The sequence below is a fragment of the Cherax quadricarinatus genome, chromosome 4, assembly GCF_038502225.1.
Source record: "Cherax quadricarinatus isolate ZL_2023a chromosome 4, ASM3850222v1, whole genome shotgun sequence".
NCBI classification, from domain to species: Eukaryota; Metazoa; Arthropoda; class Malacostraca; order Decapoda; family Parastacidae; genus Cherax; species Cherax quadricarinatus.
The window spans coordinates 78,060,735-78,087,954 of NC_091295.1; the positions used below are offsets into that span (position 1 = coordinate 78,060,735).

A 27,220-nucleotide genomic window follows, 5' to 3' on the forward strand; every position below is an offset into this window, starting at 1 on the left:
ATAGTAGTGGTAGTAGTAATAGCAGTAGTAGTAGCAGTAGTGGTGGTAGTAGTAATAGTAATAGTAGTAATAGCAGCAGCATTAGTAGTAACACTAGTAGTAGTAACACTAATAGCAATAGTAGTAGTAGTAGTAACGCTAATAGTAATAGTAGTAGTAGTAACACTAGGTGAAGTAGGTAGGTGGCATTAATGGTGGAACACTGGTGGTGGAGGTAGTAAGCACAGTGGTAGTTTTGTTTTAGTGGTGTGGTGGCAAGCACTGGTGGCAAGTATGGTAGTGAACACTAGGTGGTAATGGTGGTAACACTAGTGGTAATAGTAGTGTAGGTGTTGTGGCACTAATGGTTGTTATGGTGGTAGTGGTGGTAGTGAACACTGGAAGTTTTGTAGGTAGGTGGAGGTAATAGTAGTGGAGGTGTAACACTGGTAGTATGGTAAGGTAGTAACACTGGAGTATATAGTAACACTAGGTGGTAGTGATAGTAGGTGGTGGTATTGTGCTCTGGTAGGTTATGGTGGTGGTGGTAGTGGTAAGCACTAACAGTGATTTTGGATGGTAGGTAGTGGTAATGCTAGTATGGATGGAATAGTAGTAGTAGCACTAGTAGTAATAGTAGTAGTAACACTAGTAGTAATAGTAGTAGTAGTAATAGTAGTAGTAGTAGTAGTAGTAGTAATAGTAGTAGTAGTAGTAGTAGTAACACTAGTAGTAATAGTAGTAACACTAGTAGTAATAGTAGTAACATTAGTAGTAATAGTAGTAGTAGTAGTAACTCTAGTAGTAATAGTAAAAGTAGTGACACTAGTACTAATAGTAGTCAGTTCAATTACCAAGTCAGTATTTTTCTGTATTGTAAATCTAAACTAACTCTCTCTCTCTTTCTCTCTCGTTCACTCTTAACTGCATCTTCCCACGCGCAGGTGAGGTTGTGGGCGCTGGTGACGGTGTGGGCGTGCGTGGGCGTGCGGGCGTCGTGGGCGGCGTGCACGGTAGCAGAGTTCCCATGTCGTAACAAGCAGTGTGTCAGCCTTGACCGCTACTGTGATGGTCACCACGACTGTGTTGATCACAGTGACGAACCTGCAGGATGTACTCGTGAGTACTCTCTCCTCCTTGCTCTTTAAATCATGTAAATTCCACACGGTAACTAGCACACTAGATACGACACATCTGACAGTCAGATGTGAGGATCTCAGCTGTGTTGTGACGCGTGAGGTCACCTGACAGCCGTGTTCTGTCAATGGAACTTGGCTAGAACTTTTGATAGGTTAAAGTTTCTTATGATTTTGCACAACTGTATTGCTAAAGTATATTACGATATATTGTAGGAAGTGATGTTTATATAGTTAAACTTGTCCCTCTTACACTAAAATATAAGTCGACGTTTTTCCGAGTGGAGGCTGTGACAAGATCTACGTGGGTGAAACATCGACAGACAAATGTTCAACAGGTCGCCTAAACAGTAGATTTCTTCAATCAAGGAAAGAGGCAGGAGGTGTATTAAGACGTCGGTTTCATACTTCATCTTTATATCATTCCAGCCCATGGAGTTGAACTCTTCTCCAGGCTGATGGACTGACCACCTCAAGCATTACATCATCTTCACATCACTACTACACCTGCTGCCTCTGCATTTGACTGAAGAAGCCTACTGTGCCGGTGACATACTTCAACAATAAAAACTGTAAATTACCATCTTATTGGTATTGTTATACCATTTTCAACACCAATATTATACAGACAGTAACATCTGTGTGATGGACAGTAGTACTAAATAACCTAACTTATACTGGGGCGATGAGAGGGGAATCAGACAAGAAGGGGACATGTACAAGCCTCGTCGCCTTGAATACAACACAACATAACCGACTGATGCGGTCTTATCCTGGGGGACAAAATTACCCTAAGTTGCTCGAGGTGCTCTGCACAACAAGGGACTTTCTATGTCATTGATGTCAGCTATGGTCTGTGTAAGTTGTACCATATACTTGTAGAAATAAATATTATTATTATTATTATTATTATTATTATTATTATAGCAATCCAGTTGTGTCAAACACCAATTTTGTTTACATTTCTCTGAAAGGCCAAAAGGTGACCTCACCAACACATTACACCTGACTGCACTATGACCTACCTTCCACTACCTGCGCTCGGATTTTAATGTGTCCTGTACTGGAGCGAGAAAAGTTCTGTATGTGATATATATTTTTCGCATACACTTGTTCTCATACATACACCTGTTGTATGGGCAAGTTTCCAGTTATTGATTCTCTGCTGTTCTCTCAATTATTAAAGCGATCAGACGGGCACACAAGCACATACACACGCGTGCACACACACACACACACACACACACACAAACACACACACACACACACACACACACACACACACACACACACACACACACACGCACGCATACACACACACACATACACACCCACACATAAACACGTACACGAATGTGAAGGCTTACTCAGCTCTGTAATAACTTCAGACAGTATTACCAAAGCTGGCTCCTCCTCAGGAAAATTAACGAATAGAAAACGAAATAATAATTAACAAAGATAAACACTTTATTATTTATTAAAGCAAACATAAAACATGACAGGTACATCCTATTTGAAAGAAAAATGAAAAATGAAATGAATAAAATAATATTTTAACTCAACGCTAATATATATATTGGGGTGTCTGGTGTTGGTGACACTTCGTGTTGTTGAACTCTTAGCCGTTGCTGATGATGGGGGGGGAGGTCGCAGGTGTTGGTTACGACCCACTGGCTAGTTCTTCACAGTATAGCCGTGAGTATTATATCCCGATGACAGGAAAGCAGGTTCTTTACCGCTGCAATGATGTGGGGTTACGTCCTGCAATTTCATACAGGTGCACAGGTAATTCAATCCAAAATGGGACGTCTCCAGGACGTTAGTCCGTCTCCTGTTCTTCTCGTTGATTGACAGGTGACCCTCACTGTCATCCAAGAGTAGTGTTGGGAGCTGTGAGTCGAGTGATTTACTGTTTGACCAGAGCCCCACACGTCACCTTTCGGGGGGGGGGGGGAAGAGGGAGGGGAAGGGATAGCGGGAGCTAGACTGACCCTACCTTAACTAGTAGCCGGCAATGAAACTTTTTTTTTTTTTATATTTTATTTAAAACTTCATGTACAAATATTAATAGGTACATATATAAAATAATGAACAAGGACAACATCAGTAAAACAATATATAAACACAAAACAATCCAGGCAACATCTGACAGTCTACTATATACAAGTTTATAAAACATATCACAATTTAAGAAGGAATAAAGTTATAATAACAAAGGCCACAAAATGGCTATAAACAAAACTCCTAAAATTACAACCTCAACACAATAATGCACCAAGCTTAATGACAATCACCCATAATACAATTCGCAACAAATACACCAGACCTACAATATGCCTTATTAAGAAACCTGTGCTGCAACACAGGTGACCTATCATCCCTCCCCCCCCACTCACACACACACATTGAAAACTAACCCCGTCACCAACCTGAATAATCATGACATTAATTATCCTCAATTTAGGATTATTATGACACATGTCACTTGAGGAAACATTATTTACAACCATGAATGGTACAGGACTACCAAAATGACAATACCTTAAATAAGAATAATAATAATAGGTAATTACGTCAAAACTGATGCTGGACCACGTTACAAAAAAGGGAAAAATAACTCAGTGCTTCAAGGAAATAGTGAAAGGAAAACCTTCTCAAGAAAATTCAAATTCAATTGCAATACCAGTGCAAGTGGAACATAATACTCTACCAAAGAAATATACATGTTATATAATTTATAGGTTATACATTAATACATGTTATATATTTAATCTGCTCCTTACACCTTCCCCATCAAGGGAACTAAGCAAAACTTATCTTGCACAACCTCTCATCTGGTCACACACTAGTACCTCCAATCACACCCAACCACATCACTGCATTCCCAAGGAGGTGAGCCCGTTGAAATCCCCTGAACCCCCCCCCCCCCATTTACCAACCCACTCACCCCGGCAGTTAAAGCCCCTTATAACTCCAATAAATTCCCTATTGTTAGTCCTCTATAACCCTCAGAAAAATACTCTTCCCACCTTTTCCCAAAAATGTCTCTATTGCGACACAAAGTTCGATAAAACGTCGCCGCCAAAGTCCTTCTCAGCACATCCCCACCCACCCTCCCCCTCATACCCCATAAAACATATATGTAGTCCACGATGACATATGCTAAACCTCTTACCACACTCTCCTCCACACCACTCATATCAAGACTCAACGCTCGCAATACCGACACACCTTGACCCCCCACCCTCACCACTACCTTACGCATCCATACCCTGATGCACTCCAAACCTTCACAAAAATAGACGACATGATACGCAGTCTCTTCCCCACTGCATCTGCCACACCCCCCACCCTCAATAACCCTCCTATCTCGGAGCATCGCTCCCGTTGGCAAAATCCCATGCAGGAAACGGTACATAACCTCACGCGCCCTAGGTCGTATCCTTAATTTGCTAAATCTTCGCCATATTACATCCCATGCATACATGGGGTAGATCCCTTCAACCGGCGCCACTACATGTCTCTCTAACAATTTACACAAAGTTCCCACCTTTACTTTTCCTGGTTCCCTGGCTAACATTAAGGCGCGTAACACTGTCTCACATTCCTTCATTTCCGCCCCTCCATACCATTTCCTCAGGTGAGCATGTACCTTATCTAGCTGACCCTCCCTCCATCCACCTGCACTCATCACTTCCCTCTTAATAAACACACATTTCACGCGCTTTCTCAAGTCCAACAAACCCAACCCTCCCCTACATACCGGCAATGTCACTACCTCCCTTCGCAACCAGTTGCACCCTGAACCCCACAAAAATTTGAACACCATTCTAAGAATACTCGTGATCGCCGTTCCTGTTAACGGCATCACAGCCGAAACAAACCAGACTTTACTATATAGTAATACATTGATGACAATTGCACGTTGCCTAAGGGTTAAATGGTGAGGTCGCAGCATTCCCAACCGTCGCTGCACCTGTTCCACCATCCTATTCGAATTGCTAATCCTTGCAGCACTCAGGTCAGCCTCATACATGACACCGCAGATTTTCAGACTCCCGGTCCTCCGCTGCACAACATCACATCCCCAATCTAATCTCTCTGTCCACTCTCCCAGCCCCATGATCATTGACTTTTCCAGATTTACCTTCATCCCAGTAGCTCTCCCAAAAGTGTGTACAACTTCCCCCAAAAGTCCTAACCGTGTCTCCTCACTTGCCAAAATAGTGGTATCATCAACATAGCCCACCAAACCAGGCCACGGCTTCAGCTCACCATCCCTCCCCCCCGTCCTTAGACGATCCTCCACCATCCTATAAAAGGGATCCTGAACACATGCAAACAATATTTGTGATAAAGGACATCCCTGCCGAAGACCCCGCTCCATGTTGACTCCCCCCCCCCACACACCCATTGATATGTACCCTTACCTTCGCGTTTGAGTACAACGTATCCACCCACCCCACTATTTCTTCGCCAAACCCCTGTCGTAGGAGAATTTCCCTCAAAGCCTTTCTTTCCACCCTATCATAAGCCCCTTGCCAATCCAACGCCACCAACGCCCCTCTTCCCCTTTCCATGTCCTCCAGGAACCCCTTGATAATCCCGTGGCCCGCACTCATTGACCTACCAGGTAAACCAAACTGAGACTCAAACACGACCCTCCCCACAACACATTTAAGCCGATTCCCAAGAATTTTCGCAAATAATTTATAATCAGCACAAAGCAACGAAATGGCTCGGTAATCCCGAAGGGGACTCTGCTGTTTACCCTTTGGGACCAACACCACCACCGCCGTTGCCTGAGATTCTCCCATCTTACCTCCGTCTTTCATTGTTGAGAATTTGGCCTTACCAGCTAAGATATAATTATATAATGAACACTTAGCTGATAAATGACAGCAAATCGTCTACACAGCCGTCCCTGCAGACGAGGTCTAGATGCTGTCGAAACCATCACAACAGTGGGCTGTCAAGAGATACAATTTGTAAGTATATTACCCCTAGGGGGTGTTATGTCAGCATATTTCATTCGATGATGGCTGACGAATACTTACTTGTTTGGACTCAAAAGTCCACACCTTACTGCCGATTATAGGTTGATTACAAACTCCTTGTGACTCAAGAATTGCGCAATCCCCCGATCTACAAGAAATTCGTAACATACCTTGCTCTTTGTAACGTGAGCTATGGTGTTCTCAACACCTTCGACAGATATCGGTGACTTGATAGAAGCTGAAGTGTCCTTGGATGTCCACGTCTTCCATTGTCTAGGAAACGCACACTGGTACACTATGTTCAACAAGATTTGTTTTTATTGTTCACAATGTATCACAAGAGAAGCTGATCACACTTCTCTAAGTGTTTATTGTGTTGTGTGAGACACTTTATTCACACTAACGCACAGATCAGTGTCCTTTGCTGGTTATCCTGGCGTCAGTGTCTCGTAGTAGAGTCAAAGTTAGTCTGGCGTCAGTACACAACCCCAAGCCGTCACTGCCCTAGCACAAAAAAAAAACGCTGACCTAGTACCTTGCATCCTTGTCAACTCCTCGATGAAGGAAAGCATAATGTTTGTTTCTTGCTGTCTTAATCATAGACAACAATGTACACTTATCTTTACTATGGTAATAAAGTGGGAGCAGGATTTTCCTTAATTGTCCTGCTAAGTAAGAGATGTACTGTCTCTTATAAAAATACACTTTGCAACACCTCTGCAAGGAGCAGAGGTCATTTGACCATGCATAGCATCTGTGATCAATTACTCACTCTAGCAGTAAACAAGACGCTCGCCCCTTCTAGTGGCCCCTCAGGGCTGAGAGGGCTGAAGGGGGCTGAAGGGGGCTGATACCCCCCTCCTGGAGAAAATTTCTCCACACTGGGGGGCGGCGGAGGTTCGCTGCAGGTGAACTATTCATCACTTAACATTAATTTAATTTTCCCACTCGCCACCACTGCTGCTTGTCTTTTCTGAACAGCTTTAGTCTGTGTGGTTTCTGGAGAATCACTAATTTTGTTTTCAACACTGTGTAATTCTAACGGCACTAGTTTATTTATTGTCCGCTTATTCACTACACCTTTGCTCAAAACATCAACTGTCCTGATGATTCCATTTGCATCAGGATATATGGTCACAATTTTTCCAAGTGGCCATTGGGACCTCGGACCATCATTGTCGATAATCACTATGTCACCAGGTCTTAAGGACTTATGATTTTCAGGAACACCAGCTCCATAGAAGTGTTCTCTCAATGAGGTGAGATAGTCTTCTCGCCAAATTTTCTCCCAACGTTCAATCACTTTATTAAGGTGTTTGAATTTACGTCTGAGTTGCTCAGGTTCGAAATAAGTAGGATCCTCTATGATTTCTTTATCATTCATGGGAGGAACAGGTTCGAGCCTTCTGCCATGGAGTAAATGAGATGGACTTAACACTTCTAAATTGTCCAGATCATCGGTAACATAAGTTAGAGGTCTGTTGTTGACTCTATTTTCTATTTCAGTCACAACTGTACGGAATTCTTCTAAGTCTATTCTCTGACGATGAAGAGTCTTCCTTAAACAATGCCGATCATTCTTTCATAAAATCCGCCGTGCCATGGAGATTTAGGAGGAATGTATCTCCAACGACATCTGCGTTGATTCAGCATCTGTTGTACTTCTGGTTGATCAAAGATCTTGCTTATATAGGCAGCACCAGCAACAAAGTTCGTTGCATTATCTGAAATCATCAGTCTGGGACATGCCCTTCTGGCTGCAAACCTTCTGAATAATTTGATAAAGGTTTCAGCAGACATGTCAGTGGCTACTTCTAGATGTACTGCTCTAGTTGTAGCACAAGTGAACAAACAGATGTACACCTTGATGGGAACTTTGTCAACAGTGTTGGTTAAAATTATTGGTCCAGTATAATCTACACCTGTCACCTCAAATGGAGTGATATGACAAACTCTTTCAGAGGGATATGGAGGTGGACCTGGATACTGACATACTCGCATATCGTAGTGACGACAAGTAATACAGTCCTTTATTTGTTTTTTCACACTTTGTCGACCTTGAGGTATCCAGTAGGATTGTCGTATATGACAAAGTGTGTCAGCTACCCCACCATGTAACACGTTACTGTGGGCGTTTTGCACAATCAGTTTTGTTAGCCAATGATTCTTTGGGATCAATATTGGATGTATGGCTTCTTTAGGTAGTGAAGAATTATGAATTCTTCCTCGACATCTTATAATCCTTTCTGAGTCGAGATAAAGTCCTAAAGAATTAATCATGGCAGGTTTCTTTGGGGATTTATCTTGTGTTTCTAGAAATTTATATTCTGTAGAGAACACATCTTTCTGTATTAGTTTCACCCAGTATTTAATGGGTTCAAGACATTCATAATCAGGTTTTATTCCTTTAATGAATTTAAAGACAAGAGCTGTAACTCTTAAGAGTTTACCCAAAGATGAGTATTTAGATCCATCAATGACTATTTCTGTTGTGTCTGCAGTATTTACACAACTTATTTCTGCTGTGTTCAAGCAGACTGTTTCTTCTGGCATAATGTGAGCTTTTTGCTGAGGCCAGTTATTTTCATCAGAGAGCCAGTTCGGTCCGTGGAGCCATAATTTATTATCCACAAATTTCTTGAGTGGGACACCACGTGACAACATGTCAGCTGGATTCTCTTGGGTAGAGACGTGAAGAAAGAGATAATCTCTCTGCATCTCTTTTATTTCTGCTACTCTGTTCTGTACATAGACCAACTTACTCTTATTATTTCTTAACCACTGGAGAACTGCCTCATTATCACTCCAGATCACGGTTTTTTCAATAGTGAGATGATCAAGTACTTTGTTGAGATAGACAGCTAATTTTGTACCTACATAGAGTGCTGTCAGTTCCAATTGTGGTACTGTTCTGACCTTCAAGGGTGCGACCCTGGCCTTTGAAGTAATTAGTGTACTTCCTTCAGCATTACTCATGTAAGCTACAGCGCCATAACCTCTGGTTGACGCATCACAGAACACATGTAATGTGTAATTGTTTCCCTCTTGACCTATTTGTCTGGGAAATTTAATTTGATGAAGTTGTTTAAACTCCCTGGATATTTCATCCCATGCTTGACTCATTTCTAGAGGCAAGTTCTCATCCCATCCAATTTTGAGTTTCCATGCATCTTGCATAAGCATTTTACCCTTTATGGTAATTGGTGAGACGAGTCCTAGAGGATCAAAACATTGTGATACCTCTGACAGTAAACTACGTTTAGTGAGTGTACTGCATGATTTATTGTTTATCCTTTTGAGACTCAAAGTATCTTCCTGTGTGTTCCAATTAAGTCCCAGCATATTGTTGCAATCAGGAATTTCAGTTTCAGGGAAATCTTCTTTGATAAGTTCCCTTAATTGCTTTGAATTTGTATTCCACATCCTTAGAGGCATATTTGCTTCTTTCATCTCCTTGTTAGCTTCTCTGTATAAGGATTTCAAATCCTCCTCTTTATTCACAGTACCTTGAAGATTGTCCACATAGAAACTTTTCTTTAAGACTTCTTTGAAGGGACTTTCAGATTTCTTCAAATGTGTATTTAGAGTAGCTTCTAGTAAGAATGGAGAGGATGTTGCACCAAATAATACTGATTTGAAACGATAAGTTTTCACAGGACTTTGAGGATCATGTGGATTTTCAGGCCACAAGAATCGAGTATAATCTCTATCTATTTCTTGTAGTCCTACTCTTAAGAAAGCTTTGGAAATATCAGCCGTGTAGGCATATGGGTTTGTGCGAAATTTCATAAGCACGTCTCCAAGCTTCTCAGTTAGTGAGGGTCCGGTCATCAGACAGTCATTAAGACTTGCTACATCTTTATTTGCACGTGCGCTGCAATTATATACAACACGTAGTGGAGTGGTTTCAGAATCTTTTCTGACTCCATGGTGCGGGAGATAATGAGCGTTTGTCTTCAACTTATCTTCGACTATTTCCTCAATGAATTTATTGTCCAACTGTTCTTGTATGATATTATCATAGACAGTCAGTAACTCTGGATTCTTCCTGAGCTCATGTATTTGTGCTTTCATCTGTCCGAAAGCCATGCGATAATTGCTAGGCAGATGTGGTGGATTTAATTTCCATGGTAACCTAACCCAATACTGTCCATCTTTATATTTGACAGTGTCCAAATATTGGTTATAAGTCTGAGACTCTTGTGGGCTTGGTTTATTTACATCAATACCTATCGCATCTAAATCCCACAACTTATCAACTGGTTCATTCATTTCTTCCAGTAATGATAATTTTTGCTGTGGTACATGATCAGCGGTTATTCTCGTAACTAGTACATTTTCCACTGAATCAATATCAGCTTCTTTCCCACTTTGAGAGGGAATGGGACCACATATCATGTGGCCTCCTGCTGTTTTCAGCAAGTGAACATCATGTTTACTTACTATATTTTGCACAAAACAGTGATAATAATCACTTCCAATGATTAAATCAATTGGACTAATTGTGTCCGTCTGTATGTCAGGACAGGCTAACTTGACCTTAGCTGCTTTCAGTGCTGCAACTGTTTCTTTTAATCCCTGGATCTGCACAGACTTAGGCAAATCATCTACTACCACAGCTTCTACTGTCTTTTTCCTGGTTCCTAGACCAACAGTGATTTTGGCTAGGTCATATGTCTGTTTACCAGAATTATGGAAAAACCCAGCTATATCTAACTGTATTTTGGCATAGGGTTGTTTATTCAGTTTCTGCAACACTGTTCTTCTTATGAAGGACCTTTGTGAGCCTTGATCAAATAGTGTTAGCACATTGGTTTTGTGTAATTTATTAGATAACTCAACTCGAGCTATCGGGAGAGCAGTTGCTTTAAACTTATCTCTCACATTTAATGCTGTTGCTTGTTGACTTCCTGATTCTGTGGAAGTCTGCTGCTGTTCAGCAAAAGTATTTGGGCATAATGCTGTATGATGCATACCCTTGCATTTAAAACACTTCTTCAGTGAGCATTTTCCTCCCTTGTGTTCACCTAAACACTTGATGCACCTTTTCAGCTGATGAACACGTTGTTTACGTGCCTCCATTGATGTGTATTGAATACAATACTGTGCCCAATGTGTTCCGTCACAAAGTACACATTTTGGAGTACGTTTATGTATGACAGTCTGTTTACTGTCTGTTGTATTCACAGCTTGATAAATGCCTATATGGGATTTCCCATTATGTGGTTTAGTGGGAGTAGGTATACTCTTTTTATACTGAGTTGAAGGTTTATTATCCACGGGATTTGTGGATTTTTCATCTTGTCTCGTTGCTTGCATGCATGAAACTATTGTTTGTAAACCATTGCTAATTTCCTCACAAGTGAAATAGCGTTTATTGAACATAATATTTAATCGTTCAATAGTTTGTGGTGACAACTTATCTTGTACAATACCACTGATAAACCAATCACATTGTCTTAGGTCATATTTAGCACCTAGAGATCTGAGACTATTGTCTAATGTAATTCTAAATGCCTGTAAGTCTGAAAAACAATGTTTGGGTGGCTTCAAGCTTGATATTAAGACTGCATGTCTAACTCTAGCCTTGTCATCATCAAAGTAATTGTCTGCTAAGACACGTAAGGCTAGTTGATAATTACCTTTAACCACCGGAAATGACTTAATCAGTTCATAGGGTTCTCCCTTCACAAGACATTTAAGGTAATTGAACTTAGCAATCTCATCTATGTCAGTTCGTGAATTTACTATGGATTGAAAACCACTAATGAATTCTTCATAATTATGACCTTGGAAAATAGGTAATGACAATGTAGGTAAGCTTGGTAATGGGACACTTGTTGTTGTTACAGGTGTAACAGGTGTTTGACCACTAGTAGTAGGTCTCTGTAACAGAGTTTTACGGCAGATAGCCTGTACTCCTGTCCACCTTAATTGTTGATCACTAAAAGTATCCAAAACATTTTTAATTTCATCTTCAGATGGATCTGATTCAAGAAATTTATTTTCATAATGTGTATAGTCTGAATTAATTATTTTCATACGTTGTGTAAATAATTCAAACTTGACCTCAAGATCATCAAAATCTATGTTTGTATCTTGAGTTAATCCTAGACAGACTGAAATTAGATTTTCTAATTGTGTAATCTTAGTCTGTAAAGACTGAAACTGAGTTTTCAAACAAGCCATTTTAATGGTATACTGAAAATTCTAGCACCACACTTAGAGTGTTTAAAAAACACTGTACTGCTATGGACAGCTGAGGTTTTGTTATGCTTAAGTCAGCAATAATCGAGTCAGACACTACTGACCCACTAAGCTTAACCTCAGGGTTAATGACCATGAGGGTACAGAGTACATGTGGCTGATGTTTACGACTTAGAGTTTGCTGTGTCAGCCTGCCCACGATGATTAATCGTAAATAACGATGTTATACACTTCATTCACTATACACTATAAATGTCACTGTATAACTGTAATCACACGTGAATATTACTTACACATATATAAATTTCACTGTTAATATATATTTGAAAGCTTACACTTTATATATAAGTTCCTTTAATATAACAGGTAAATCTATAAGAAACAAACTTTAACACAATCTTGTCTCTTAATTTCTGTCTATAAACATTATAAACACTGTGTGTATATACACTCAGACAAACAACTTGGGTGTTGTCTTAAGTCAGCAATTTCTCGAGATTGGAGCAGTTGATGCAGGGTGTGGGTGAGTCACCCAGCTCCCGTTTTCTTTGGGTGTCCGCTGGGTGAGCGCCCGTTTTCCTTTGGGTGAACGCTGGGTGAGCGCCCGTTTTCTTTTGGCTGCCCATTCTCTGTGATTGAGTCTGGAGGGACTCATTTATACTGATTTATATTGTAAAACACTAGTTTTACAGGTTTTTTCGAAGGACCTTGGCTCATAGGTTATTTGTACACTGTAGTACAACATATTTGGACCACAGTGTGGTCTTTATCCGGTTCGAGCACGACCAAAGCTCTTTTGAGAATTTGGCCTTACCAGCTAAGATATAATTATATAATGAACACTTAGCTGATAAATGACAGCAAATCGTCTACACAGCCGTCCCTGCAGACGAGGTCTAGATGCTGTCGAAACCATCACAACAGTGGGCTGTCAAGAGATACAATTTGTAAGTATATTACCCCTAGGGGGTGTTATGTCAGCATATTTCATTTGATGATGGCTGACGAATACTTACTTGTTTGGACTCAAAAGTCCACACCTTACTGCCGATTATAGGTTGATTACAAACTCCTTGTGACTCAAGAATTGCGCAATCCCCCGATCTACAAGAAATTCGTAACATACCTTGCTCTTTGTAACGTGAGCTATGGTGTTCTCAACACCTTCGACAGATATCGGTGACTTGATAGAAGCTGAAGTGTCCTTGGATGTCCACGTCTTCCATTGTCTAGGAAACGCACACTGGTACACTATGTTCAACAAGATTTGTTTTTATTGTTCACAATGTATCACAAGAGAAGCTGATCACACTTCTCTAAGTGTTTATTGTGTTGTGTGAGACACTTTATTCACACTAACGCACAGATCAGTGTCCTTTGCTGGTTATCCTGGCGTCAGTGTCTCGTAGTAGAGTCAAAGTTAGTCTGGCGTCAGTACACCACCCCAAGCCGTCACTGCCCTAGCACAAAAAAAAAAAACGCTGACCTAGTACCTTGCATCCTTGTCAACTCCTCGATGAAGCAAAGCATAATGTTTGTTTCTTGCTGTCTTAATCATAGACAACAATGTACACTTATCTTTACTATGGTAATAAAGTGGGAGCAGGATTTTCCTTAATTGTCCTGCTAAGTAAGAGATGTACTGTCTCTTATAAAAATACACTTTGCAACACCTCTGCAAGGAGCAGAGGTCATTTGACCACGCATAGCATCTGTGATCAATTACTCACTCTAGCAGTAAACAAGACGCTCGCCCCTTCTAGTGGCCCCTCAGGGCTGAGAGGGCTGAAGGGGGCTGAAGGGGGCTGAAGGGGGCTGAAGGGGGCTGATACCCCCCTCCTGGAGAAAATTTCTCCACATTCATGGCATTCATTATCCTTACTAGGAAACCCCTAAGCAGACCCCAGTGCTGTACATAAAATTCGCTAGGTAAACCATCGATCCCGGGTGCCTTACCCTTCCTCATGTCCATAAGGGCTCTCCATATTTCCCCCTCCTCAATGACCCCACCCAGTGCCTCCTGATCACTCCTCCCCAGTTTGCACGGCACATACTCACATACCTTCCCAAGAACCTCATCATCCACCCCACTACTTTTCCCGTATTCCTCAAACCATCTATCTGCATATTCACTCATCCCCTTGGTGTCCCTTAATACCTGACCCTCTCTAAAACCCCCCACAGAAGATATGACTTGCAAACTCGGTATTGTAGTCGTTCGCTGTCGTACCTTCTGTCCTCGCAGCACACAAGCTGATGGCTTGTCGCCCCAGAGTACTTCGTCCAACCCCGCCTGTACCCGTACAGCTTCAAAACGTTCTTCTTGCAAATCCCATATTCTGTCCTTCAACATGTGTATATCCTCCACCGGGTACACCCCGGCCACAGCCCCCCCCTCGTAACAATTCCGTAATCTAGATTCTAAGTAATTTGACAAACCATACCGCAATTGATTAATGCGTTTGCCCTCCCTCACATAAAATTGACATAATCGTAACTTAGCCACACTATCCCACCATCCTACCACATCTTCCTCAGTCCTTCTGTCATCACAGAGCTGTTCCCAAAATATTGCAAACGCTTCCACTCCCTCCCTATCCCCCAAAACCATCGTGTTCAGTTTCCAATAACTTCCCTGCCTACGAGCCAAAGCATCCCATCCCACCTCCACTAATACCGCCCTATGATCGGAAGACACCATCTCAATAGTTTTAAAAGACTCTACCAAAACCCTCTGAGATAAATATAACCTGTCCAAACGAGCCGCATATCCCCTTCTTATAAACGTATGTTCCACCTCCCACAGACCTCCCCCGAAAGCATCACGTAACTGAAGATCTCTAAGCAGGCCCCCCAAGACTGTGGAAAAATATCCCGCTCCTCTGGGTTCCACGTCTGTCCTCTTAATTACACAATTCCAATCCCCCCCCACAATCGCCACAGACGGTAGCGTGCGTATGTAATACACGAGCTCCTCCCGCACAAAATCCATCTTCACTTTCACGTCACTTTCTGCTGGGGCATACACACACACAAACGCCACTCTCTCTCCCATCCACCATCCTTCCACACGTAATACTCTCCCCCCTCCCCCCCCCTCTTTCCTATGCAATACAAACGGGCTCGCCTCCCTGATCAACACACCCACTCCTCCTTTCAAACGCTCAGACGGCAACACATAAGACTGATACCCAGGCACCACTAATTCACGACCAAGCTTAAAATTGTGCTCCTGCACAAAAGCTACGTCAACCTTGTACCTATTCAAAAACATCCTGAAGCACTCCCGTTTAACACCATCACACAGACCATTAATATTTATTGTTACACACCTGAGGCCAGTTTAAGGTTTCCTTCCCCGCCTCATGTCAAGATTCTTCCCTTTCAGACTGTTCCCCTGGACTGTGCCTTTGCCACAGACTCCCCCCTCCTTCCCAACCATCCCCCCCCTTCTGTTGTGGCCCTCTCGCAGAGTCACTCTGGGTACCATAACCCCATGTCTTTTTCCCCGGCCTTTGCGCTGGTGTCAGAACATCGTCCGAATCTGACGCTGCTGCCCTTTTCCTTGTAGCTCCCTCAGTTTCCATATCTGAGTCCTGGGAGCCAGCACAATGGACTTCCACCTCTACCACCCTTAATCCGCCTCCATGCCCTTCCATGGCACTCGCACTGCCCACCACAGGTGCCACCTGATCCTCCCCTTCACCACACACACCTTCTGCCCTGATCCCAGGGTCTTGTTCGCTGTAACTCCACCTCCGTAGACTGTAACATAGCCTGTATCACCGTCTCCAACTCCTCCTCAATAGCCTTCACTGCTGCGCCCTCCTGTACCTCCTCACTTGACAACTGTACTGTTGATGGGGCAGGTGATTCATGGATCACCACTTCTTCCGATTCCCCAGGAGGAGCCACCACCTCTTCACTCCACATGCGACCACGCCCTCCTCCTTGCACCCGTTCTTCTTTAGGCATCGGGTGCTCATGTGCAGGTGCTCCGCCCCTTGCCGGCCCAGGAGCCACTGTTGATGGGCCAGGTGATTCATGGATCACCCCTTCTTCCAATTCCACTGGAGGAGCCACTACCTCTTCACTCCCCATGCGACCACGCCCTCCTCCTTTCCCCCGTTCTTCCTTAGGCATCGGGTGCTCATGTGCAGGTGCTCCGCCCCTTGCCAGCCCAGGAGCCATACTCCGCTTGCCACAGTCTGCCGCCATATGGTCAAATTCGCCACACAGTCGGCACGTACGTCTCTGCCCTGCATACGCTACCATTACCTGGGTTCTAAACTCTTCGAGATATACATACGAGGGTATAGGATGCCTAAGCGTCATCTTGAGATTAAAAGAACCCTCAGGAAATCCTGTGTAAGCACCTTTTACCCATTTGCCAGGTTGGGCCAGATGTACAGTTCCATAACGTTCGAAAACATTTCGAATATCTACCTCATCAGCCTCAAAAGGCACGTTGCGGAGCTTAACCCACGAATAATGTCGTGATACATCAATCAACTTGACCCTCACTGCCGGTGTTACATTAATGCTGACATCTTGGTAACGATCAACCAAAGCCTCGTATACTTGAGCAGTTAGCACTTTTACGAAAATTCTATATACACCGTTCAGTGCCACTCCATATAAATCCTCGTCTCTGATGCCATATGTCTCTCGTATAATTTTGGGCAATAACACATCGACTGACGTAGGTGTTAAAGCCCCACTAATAAGTTCAATGCCCACAGTATTCATTCTCCTGCGCACACCTGGCGCCATGTCGTTGACTGATTAGCTCGTCTGGGAAACAGTAGAGGGGTGCAAAGCACGACCGCACTCTACCTCATCCAGGCAGCGAATGCACAACACCTCCTCGTACCACTGCTGTCAGGTTACTGAGGAGCGTCAGGCAAGGGGGTCTGCACGGCCCAATAGCGATGCAGACAATGACGTCTTCTGTTCTTCTCGTTGATTGACAGGTGACCCTCACTGTCATCCAAGAGTAGTGTTGGGAGCTGTGAGTCGAGTGATTTACTGTTTGACCAGAGCCCCACACGTCACCTTTCTGGGGGGGGAAGAGGGAGGGGAAGGGATAGCGGGAGCTAGACTGACCCTACCTTAACTAGTAGCCGGCAGTGAAACTATCACTTTAGGGGAGGGGGAAGAAAGGCGGGAGCTTGACTTGCCCTACCTTAACTAGTAGCCGGCAGTGAAACTATCGTTACTATATCGCTACTCCTATCTATTGAACTTTTCCCTCACAACGAATATTCACATGCAGAGCCAAACAAAATATATCCCATAGGTTTGGAAAAGAAAATTCGCTCTCTCTTTCTCTCTGTCTTTCTCTCTGTCTCTCTCTTTCTCTCTCTCTCTCTCGCTCTCTCTCTCTCTCTCTCTCTTTCTCTCTCTCTCTCTCTCTCTCTCTCTCTCTCTCTCTCTCTCTCTCTCTCTCTCTCTCTCTCTCTCTCTCTCTCTCTCTCTCTAATCTTGGCGTGTTCTCGTAAGAAAGCATCATTCACACAGGCTCTCCCGTGAGGTGATTTTCCTGAACGATGCCTTGAGTATTTGCCACGACCAAGGCAGCTGGGGACGACGCTGACTTTATCTTTTATATTCATGGTGGGGAAGGCAGAGAGAGAGAGAGGGAGATAGATAGATAGATAGATAGATAGATAGAGAGAGAGAGAGAGAGAGAGAGAGAGAGAGAGAGAGAGAGAGAGAGAGACAGAGAGAGAGAGAGAGACAGAGAAGCAAGCAAGTATTTTATGTAAATGTACGATTATCAGATATTATGTACCTTCCCACTGACTCACTGTGCTTCTTATTGCCACACCCACACCCACAGCCTGCAACAGGACCTACTACGGCCGAATGGGTGCAACGTACACACTGCAGGTGCCACGGCCCCACGAGGGCACGCTGCCCCACTTCTGTCAGCTGACCTTCATCGCTTCAGGTGACCTCTATGGTGACCTCGTCCAGTTGGGCATCGAGAAGTTCAGTTTGGGCAGGTGAGGTCATGGTAGAGGGCAGAGGTCAACTTGTTACAGAGTAGAGGAAGCAGTTGATATAGAGTGTTCTCATGTAAATTTGACCTATAATTGAATGACTTATTATATAGTAACTGATAATAATAATAATAACAATAGTAATAAATAATTACAGTTTACATAATAATATTTGATAACATTATTTTGTAGCATAAGTATTTAACAGTGACAAGCATATACAGTAGACCGTCATTTAACACGGTAGTTACTGAAAATGCTGTTAGGTAAAACCGTGTGAGATGAACTGAAGAACTTATGGGAAAAATAGGGTTACGGTCCTGGGAACCCTAAAAAAGCCAAACAACTTTTTTTTAGACCTCCAGATCTTACAAAAATAAAAGTGAATATGTAGTTGTAGCTCATTGTTGTGATGTATTATGTTTTTTACTGCTTAAGACTACAAATATAACAGAAATAATAGTATTTCTTACTTTAATTAAATTGTGGGTGCTGGTGTTTGTCGATGGTTGTGAAGAGAGTTGAGAGTTATGCTGTGGCCCTACTGGGCTGAGGTGGATGGTAGAGATACTGGTACTGAAGTCAATGACTGTACTGGAGTGTGCATAAATTCTGTAATGGATTTCTGTTCTATTTTACCCTGATGGTAAGGCATCAGCTGCTCTAGACATCATTTCAGGGTCCTCTTCAGTGAAAAAGTCTAACTTTAAGTCATTCAGTAAGTCAGTCAGTCTGTCAAGTCATTCAGTCTGTCAGTCAGTTAAGTCTCTCAGTCAGTCAAAGTCAGTCAGTCAAGTCAGTCAGTCAATCAAGTCAGTAGTCATTCAGTCAAGTCAGTCAAGCCAGTTAGTCAAGTCAGTCAGTCATTAAGTCAGGTCAGTAAGTCAAGTCACTCAGTCAGTCAAGTCAGTAAGTCATTCAGTCAAGTCAGTAAGTCAGTCAGTCAACTTAGTAAGTTATTCAGTCAATTCAGTAAGTCATTCAGTCAAGCCAGTAAGTCAGTCAAGTTATTGAGTAAAGTATTCAGTAAACTCAGTAAGTTAGTCAATCAAGTCAGTAAGTCATTCAATCAAGTCAGTCAACCATTCAGTAAGTTAGTCAATCACACAAACTCATATTTACCTCGTTTTATGTGCACAAATTGATGCTTCATTATGGCCACAGGTTATCTTTTGTCTAATACAGTGGTACCTTGACTGCCTTGAGTGCCCCAACTTATGAATTTTCCGAGTTACGAGCCATCGCTCTCGCTCTGTCGATTTTTTTGCTTTGAGTTGTGAGCTAAAATCCGAGTTACGAGTGAGCTACAGATTTGCTGCCACTAATTGGCGGCATATCTGAAGTCAAATCCAACTCTGTACCCAGAGGAATGTCAGGTACTTCATCCCATCTCACATGCTCTTCCAAGACATAACTGGAAGGATAATACTGTCACACTAATCCCAGATTGTAGTGAGGTACATCATCCCTTGTTTGGTTCTTGTATAAATCTGGGGAAGAGGTAACCTCTATTTCAACAGAGATTTTCCAGAAACATTAAGATGGGTGGAGTAATGATAATGGTGGGTGGAGTAGTCATGGTGGTCAGTGGAGTAGTGATGGAGGTGGGTGGAGTAGTGAGGGTGGTGGGTTGAGTAGAGAGGGTGGTGGGTGGAGTAATGAGGGGTGGTGGGTGGAGTAGAGAGGGTGGTGGGTGGAGTAGTGATGGAGGTGGGTGGAGTATTGATAGTGATGGGAGTAGAGTGGGTGGTGGGTGGAGTAGTGAGGGTGGTGGGTGGAGTAGTGAGGGTGGTGGGTGTAGTAAAGAGGGTGGTGGGTGGAGTAGTGATGGTGGTGGGTGTAGTAAAGAAGGTGGTGGATGGAGTAGTGATAATGGTGGGTGGAGTAGATATGGTGGTGGGTGAAGTAGTGAGGGTGGTGGGTTTAGTAGAGATGGTGGTGGGTGTGGCATACAATATTAATTATAAATACATTTTTCTTATTTAAAACCCGTAACCAAAAAATTGGGGTGGGTTTTTGGAGGCTGGAATGGATTAATGGCATTTCAGTTAATTTCAGTGAGGAAAATTGATTTGATATACGAGCAAATTGAGTTACGAGCTCGGTCATGGAACGAATTGAACTCGTAACTCAAGGTACCACTGTATCTGTTTTCTTCGTTAATTCTAAGACTTAAATGCTTATACCTTTTCTTGCCACTTTCAGCAACACTGATATGCCTACTGGGTGTCATGATTGCTTGGCAGATACAAGATATGGTAATTAAAAGATCAAAACACAATTCACAAACACAGCTAGCTTGTAGGAGAGAAGTGGAACTGAACACGTTTTCACTAATGCTGGGATTGTGGTGTCGGGGGTGTCGGGGATGGGGGCAGGATATGGTGGGAGGTCTTCCCCGCTGACCCACAACAAGGCGGCAGCTTGAGGTAGGGAAATTTTTTCCCCTCCTGCAAACTGAATCTTGTTAAATTAATTTTACGAAGTGTTGTATAAAATTGTGCCACAATTCTCCAATCGTCCTGTAACCAAATCGTGCCAAATAAACTTGTGTAAAATGACGGTCAACTGTATATACACCGAGAGGCGTATGTCTTATTGTGTATACACTGAATGTACTTCAGTTAGTTATTAAAGTATCTTGACTGGTGGTGGATGGGACATGCAATTATTAAGCCTCTCATCATAATGGATAGTCTTGAAACCCCCATTAACTCATCACTGCTGTGTTGCAGGTTCGTGTCGCACACATCGGCAGGGTGCCCTGACGGCCACATGCAGATCGAGGAGCTAAGTCGTCCCCTCAATGCTGGCTTCTGGTGTGGAACATCCTGGGGACACAATGTTTACTACTCTGAGACCACTGCCATCACGCTCATGCTGAGGGTCTTCAACGTCAGCAACACCACCCCAGGCATGACCAACCCTGGATCCTTCCTTCAGCAGGATACAGTTATGCTCCGACTCTCCTATAGGTTCCTGCGCAAGGAGAGGGCCGTTCTGCGCTACGGGGCGCCTTACAGCCCAAGTTACAGGGGTGAAGACCTCCCGAACTCCTTCTGTGACAAGTACTTCGAGAACTGTGACAAGAAAAACTGCAAGATCCAGTCTCCCAATTTCCCAGGGATGTACCCCCGTAATCTGACTTGTTACTACCACATCCGTCAGACGCGCGTTCCCGACGGCAAGGTAGCGCTAGTGGCGGTGTTCCAGCGCAACCCTCACCTCATCTACATCAAAGACCGCAATGCCCCGCATCTCTCCCGGGAGCGGCGCCTGGAGGTGGGAAACTCCTGCCATATCCTTCACGACTACTTGGTGGCCTACGATGGGAACACAACAAGGGCGCCGGTGCTAGCTAAACTGTGTAAGGGTGGAGCACCCCTCTCAGAGCTGGTTGCTAGCGGACCAGATATGCTCCTGCTCTTCCACGCCTCGCCCTTCGACTTTCCCTTCCAAGACTCACCTCGACGTCGAACTTTCGGCTTTGAACTGGACGTGGCTGTGGAGTTCGTGGACCGCGAATCGACGGCCTATGTCCGCAGAGGGTCTGAATGTGAGTACGAAGCGAACAGTCAAGGACAGCGAAGCGGGTACGTACAGGCTTCCGCCCACTCGTTGCTCCCTAACACCACATGCATTTGGAGACTACTGGCTGGCACTACGGAGATTGTCTGGCTATATTTCCTGCACTATCGCCATGTAGCACACCCAGAGATGCCCAAACCAGCACAATGCTCCAACACCCTCAGCATTTACAATGGGGACGCCGTCCTCGGCGTTGACACCAACAGCAGCAATCTCTTACTGGGCAGGTTCTGTAAGCCTGACAAACTACCTCGAGTGTGTAGTGGAGTACATGCCCCTGGACCTTACTCTGCACCTTGTTCCCCTCACGAGAGCTATGTCTCCACCATGTCATCAATGACCTTATCGCTACGGTACGCCGCCGGTACAGCACCCTCGCATGTGGAGTTCCTTGCACGGTACGAGTTTGTTGACACCCGCCAGTGGGGTGATCCAACCCCCGACGGAGGCCCCTGCGACCGCACCTTCAGTGTGCGCCCTGACCGGCTCTTCGCATCTCCCAGAGATGTGTTTATGTTCGGACGAGGAGGTGCCAACAGGCTGCGTTGCGTCTACACCTTCCAAGTAGCTCCGTATCAGCGGGTATCACTGAGAATCTTGCGCTCCAAGATGGGGCCAGAATGCACAACTGTGTACCGCAACTCGTCACGAAGGCATGAATGTTCCCACGGAGGAGAACCGGGCTACCCGGCCATCAAGATCAAAGAGGAACCGTGGCTCAGTGTACTGGTGGAGCGAGCCTGCCTCTGTAACGTCTCCAACGGGCGTCACTTCAGCCTGGTGTCCTACACTAACATGATACAGCTCACCTTTAGTGTACCTTACATGTCCCCGACCAATGACTACAATGATTATTACTTCGAGGGAGAATATGCGGTGCTGGAGGCGCCGCTGGAGGTGACGGATGGTTGCAACGAGACCACACGTCACTTGAGCGGCCGCTACGGCAACTTCACTGTTGGGGCAGGACGGGGGGACCTGTGCGCCTCCCTGCCACGCCTCATCACCGCCGCAGACACCTCTTTCATCTTTATGCGTGTGAGAGGCTTTAGCGCCACCGAGACCAACTGCCAGGTGGCCTCCCGCATCAACGTGTACGCTGCTGGGGGAGCCACACCCATTGCTTCCATCTGCCCTGAGCGGCGGGATGTGTATACCCATGTCTTCAGCAGTGGCTGGGAAGACTTCGAGTTTCAATTCCAGTACGAAGAAGATACTTCCCTCTACCAGAACACCAGCACTTTGCTCACCACCAGCCTCGCTACCTACATCGAGGACTACGATCAATCTGAACCCAAACGTCTGGAGTCACGGGACCTTGTAGTGGAATACGTCGGCAACTACTCCGGTCGCTTCTTGGTGACATGGATCGGTATTTGGAGGCCACTGAAAATGCCCCTGCTGGTGAGCAAGGCTGCCGACCCATGCCCTCACCGGTGCCCGGATATCGCAGCGTGTCTTCCCAAAGACTTGTGGTGTGATGGAGTCTCTCACTGTCCCTCTGGCTCCGACGAGGGTGCGGCCGCATGCGGTCTGCTGGCCACACTACCCTGGGTGTATTTAGTGGCCGCTGGCGTCTTGATGCTCTCTCTAATATCCCTTTTCTTCGCCGTGGTGATTCACAGGCTCCAGGCCAGGACACAGAAGGTGGTGGTAGCGGCTGCGACAGCGGCTGTCAACAACGGGACAGGACTGAAGAGTACCACACAGGACCTGCTACTCCCGCCAGAGAACGACACCTGGTGACAACGAGCCCATGCTGACGACGTCGTCTGTATTGACTACGAGACCACCGTGTGAAGCCCCGACGTGTCTCTCTCCCTTCCTTCATGTCAGCCACCTGCCGGCTTCCCGCCACACCACTCCAACTTCCTTACAGAAGTGCCTATTAGATTCACAAGTATATTCCCCCACTCCTCTTGGAGGATGGAATCTGACAGGCTATATAGCAAGACAGATTAATAACTGTATGAAAAACGTTTGAAAACTCAAAACGCTTTTATCATAGCATTACTGAAGCAGACAAATAAATGACAGGTACTATATGACAGATACTACATGACAGGTACTAAGGTTAATCATGTCCTGAGTAACTGTCAATAAAATGTAGACCTAAGCAGATCTAGACATATCTATTCACGTATAATTGCAAGTAGGCCGTGAACAAGCAGTGACAGATTTATGTGAAAGATTGATATTTTTCAACGAGGATAAGGAACACTGAACATGTACAAAAGAACATTATTTTGGTTATAACTATGAACAACTGTTGTGTAAATTGATGCTAGAAGCTGAAACATTGGGATCTCCAGAGGGTTGAAGAACTGAATATACATTTCTGGGTTCAATTGGCAAGGCAAAGAGAGAGTTAGAAGCAGGACGGAAGTGAGCAAGAAGTGTTGTTTAGGTTAGGATAGGTTAGGTTAGGTTAGGTTAGGTTAGATTAGGTTCGTCAGGAAACAGGACTAAGTGTTTCCTGACACGGGTCTTGTTATATAATGACCCACGGGCGGGTTCTATCCCTGCCCATGGTTAGGTATGTTTGCAATCGTGTCATTATGATTTCGTGAGTCAGTCGCAGGCGTGAGTCAGTCGCAGGCGTGAGTCAGTCGCAGGCGTGAGTCAGTCGCAGGCGTGAGTCAGTCGTAGGCGCAGAGAAGGCGAGGATAGAGACAGACAGGGGATGTAAACAACTAGGGACAGGAGCAGACAGGAAGCAGACAAGTGTAGGGGAAGGTAAGCAGGGCAGGTAGGAAGAGGAGAAAGGTAGGAAGGGAGGTAGGCAGGCAGGCTGTGCAGGCAGGCAGGCAGGCTGTGCAGGCAGGAAGGCAGGAAGGCTGTGCAGGCAGGCAGGCTGTGCAGGCAAGCAGGCAGGCAGGCTGTGCAGGCAGGCATGCAGGTAGGCAGGCTGTGCAGGCAGGCAGGCAGGCTGTGCAGGCAGGCAGGCAGGCAGGCAGGCAGGCAGGCAGGCTGCGCAGGCAAGCAGGCAGGGCAGCAGACACAGACACTACACAGCCACGGTCTCCTACGCCAAGACAGACGTCATCGCCAGGATGGGATGTTGTCACAGCCTCAGCAACTAGGTGCGGCGGCAGCGGCGGCAGCGGCGGCAGCGGCGGCAGCGGCGGCAGCGGCGGCAGCGGCGGCAGCGGCGGCAGCGGCGGCTGCTATTGCGGCTGCTGCTGCTTCTGCTCACACTACCGTACAATCTTCTTTGTACTCCCTCACTCCCACTCTAATTGTGCTTCCTACCTCACACCCTCACTCCCTCCCTCACTCCCACTCTCCCTCTACTTTCTACCTCTCCTCCTCAACCCTCACTACCACCCTCCCTCCATCCCTAACTCCCTCACTCTCACACTCCAACTCTCACTCCCACACTCCCACTCACCCTCTAACATTCAAGAGTTAACTGTACAGGAGTCTGTTTGAACTGTCAATATGTACAAAGTTGTTATAGATGTATATATCCGGGGCGCTACCCCCGTGGAAAGAACCACAGGGGGCACTCACCCCGTGGAAAGAACCACAGGGGGCGCTCACCCCCGTGGAAAGAACCACAGGGGGCGCTTACCCCGTGGAAAGAACCAAAGGGGGCGCTCACCCCCGTGGAAACCACAGGGGGCGCTCTCCCCGTGGAAAGAACCACAGGAGGGCGCTCACCCCCGTGGAAAGAACCACAGGGGGCGCTCACCCCCGTGGAAAGAACCACAGAAGGCGCTACCCCCGTGGAAAGAACCACAGAGGGCGCTCACCCCCGTGGAAAGAACCACAGGGGTCGCTCACCCCAGTGGAAAGAACCACAGGGGGCGCTCACCCCCGTGGAAAGAACCACAGGGGGCGCTAACCCCGTGAAAAAAACCACAGGGGGCGCTCACCCCCGTGGAAAGAACCACAGGGAGCGCTCACCCCAGTGGAAAGAACCACAGGGGGCGCTCACCCCCGTGGAAAGAACAACAGGGGGCGCTACCCCCGTGGAAAGAACCACGGGGGGCGCTACCCCCGTGGAAAGAACCACAGGGGCGCAACCCCGTGGAAAGAACCACAGGGGGCGCTCACCCCCGTGGAAAGAACCACAGGGGCGCTCACTCCCGTGGAAAGAACCACAGGGGGCGCTCACCCCCGTGGAAAGAACCACAAAGGGCGCTCACCCCCGAGGAAAGAACCACAGGGGGCGCTCACCCCCGTGGAAAGAACCACAGAGGGCGCTCACCTCCGTGGAAAGAACCACAGGGGGCGCTCACCCCCGTGGAAAGAACCACAGGGGCTCTCACTCCCGTGGAAAGAACCACAGGGGCGTTACCCCGTGGAAAGAACCACAGGGGCGCTACCCCGTGGAAAGAACCACAGGGGCGCTCACCCCCGTGGAAAGAACCACAGGGGGCGCTCACCCCCGTGGAAAGAACCACAGGGGGCGCTCACCCCCGTGGAAAGAACCACAGGGGTCGCTCACCCCCGTGGAAAGAACCACAGGGGGCGCTCACTCCCGTGGAAAGAACCACAGGGGGCGCTCACCCCCGTGGAAAGAACCACAAAGGGCGCTCACCCCCGAGGAAAGAACCACAGGGGGCGCTCACCCCCGTGGAAAGAACCACAGGGGGCGCTCACCCCCGTGGAAAGAACCACAGGGGCGCTCACCTCCGTGGAAAGAACCACAGGGGGCGCTCACCCCCGTGGAAAGAACCACAGGGGCTCTCACTCCCGTGGAAAGAACCACAGGGGCGTTACCCCGTGGAAAGAACCACAGGGGCGCTACCCCGTGGAAAGAACCACAGGGGGCACTCACCCCCGTGGAAAGAACCACAGGGGCGCTCACCCCCGTGGAAAGAACCACAGGGGGCGCTCACCCCCGTGGAAAGAACCACAGGGGGCGCTCACCCCCGTGGAAAGAACCACAGGGGGTGCTCACCCCCGTGGAAAGAACCACAAAGGGCGCTCACCCCCGTTTAAAGAACCACAGGGGGCGCTCACCCCCGTGGAAAGAACCACAGAGGGCGCTCACCTCCGTGGAAAGAACCACAGGGGGCGCTCACCCCCGTGGAAAGAACCACAGGGGCGTTACCCCGTGGAAAGAACCACAGGGGCGCTCACCCCCGTGGAAAGAACCACAGGGGGTGCTCACCCCCGTGGAAAGAACCACAAAGGGCGCTCACCCCCGTTTAAAGAACCACAGGGGGCGCTCACCCCCGTGGAAAGAACCACAGAGGGCGCTCACCTCCGTGGAAAGAACCACAGGGGGCGCTCACCCCCGTGGAAAGAACCACAGGGGCGTTACCCCGTGGAAAGAACCACAGGGGCGCTCACCCCC

The 27,220-nt window shown here is 46.1% G+C and overlaps 1 protein-coding gene across 1 annotated transcript; it reads left to right on the forward strand.

Annotated features, from left to right (window-relative positions):
* The first annotated feature begins 968 nt into the window (after positions 1 to 968).
* Positions 969 to 25,933, forward strand: LOC128706344 (uncharacterized). Its single transcript, XM_070098129.1, has 3 exons — positions 969 to 1,098; positions 18,162 to 18,327; positions 21,060 to 25,933. The coding sequence occupies exons 2-3, from the start codon at positions 18,188 to 18,190 to the stop codon at positions 23,656 to 23,658; spliced, it is 2,739 nt and encodes a 912-aa protein (XP_069954230.1). The 5' UTR covers positions 969 to 1,098; positions 18,162 to 18,187; the 3' UTR covers positions 23,659 to 25,933.
* Positions 25,934 to 27,220: the final 1,287 nt, after the last annotated feature.

What these genes read in the sequence shown, in the direction of transcription:
- LOC128706344 (XM_070098129.1), top strand. Translation starts at nt 18,188, where the DNA reads ATGGGTGCAACGTACACACTGCAGGTGCCACGGCCCCACGAGGGCACG. An exon ending in GAGAAGTTCAGTTTGGGCAG is followed by an intron (nt 18,328 to 21,059) that starts GTGAGGTCATGG and finishes GCTGTGTTGCAG; the next exon opens with GTTCGTGTCGCACACATCGG.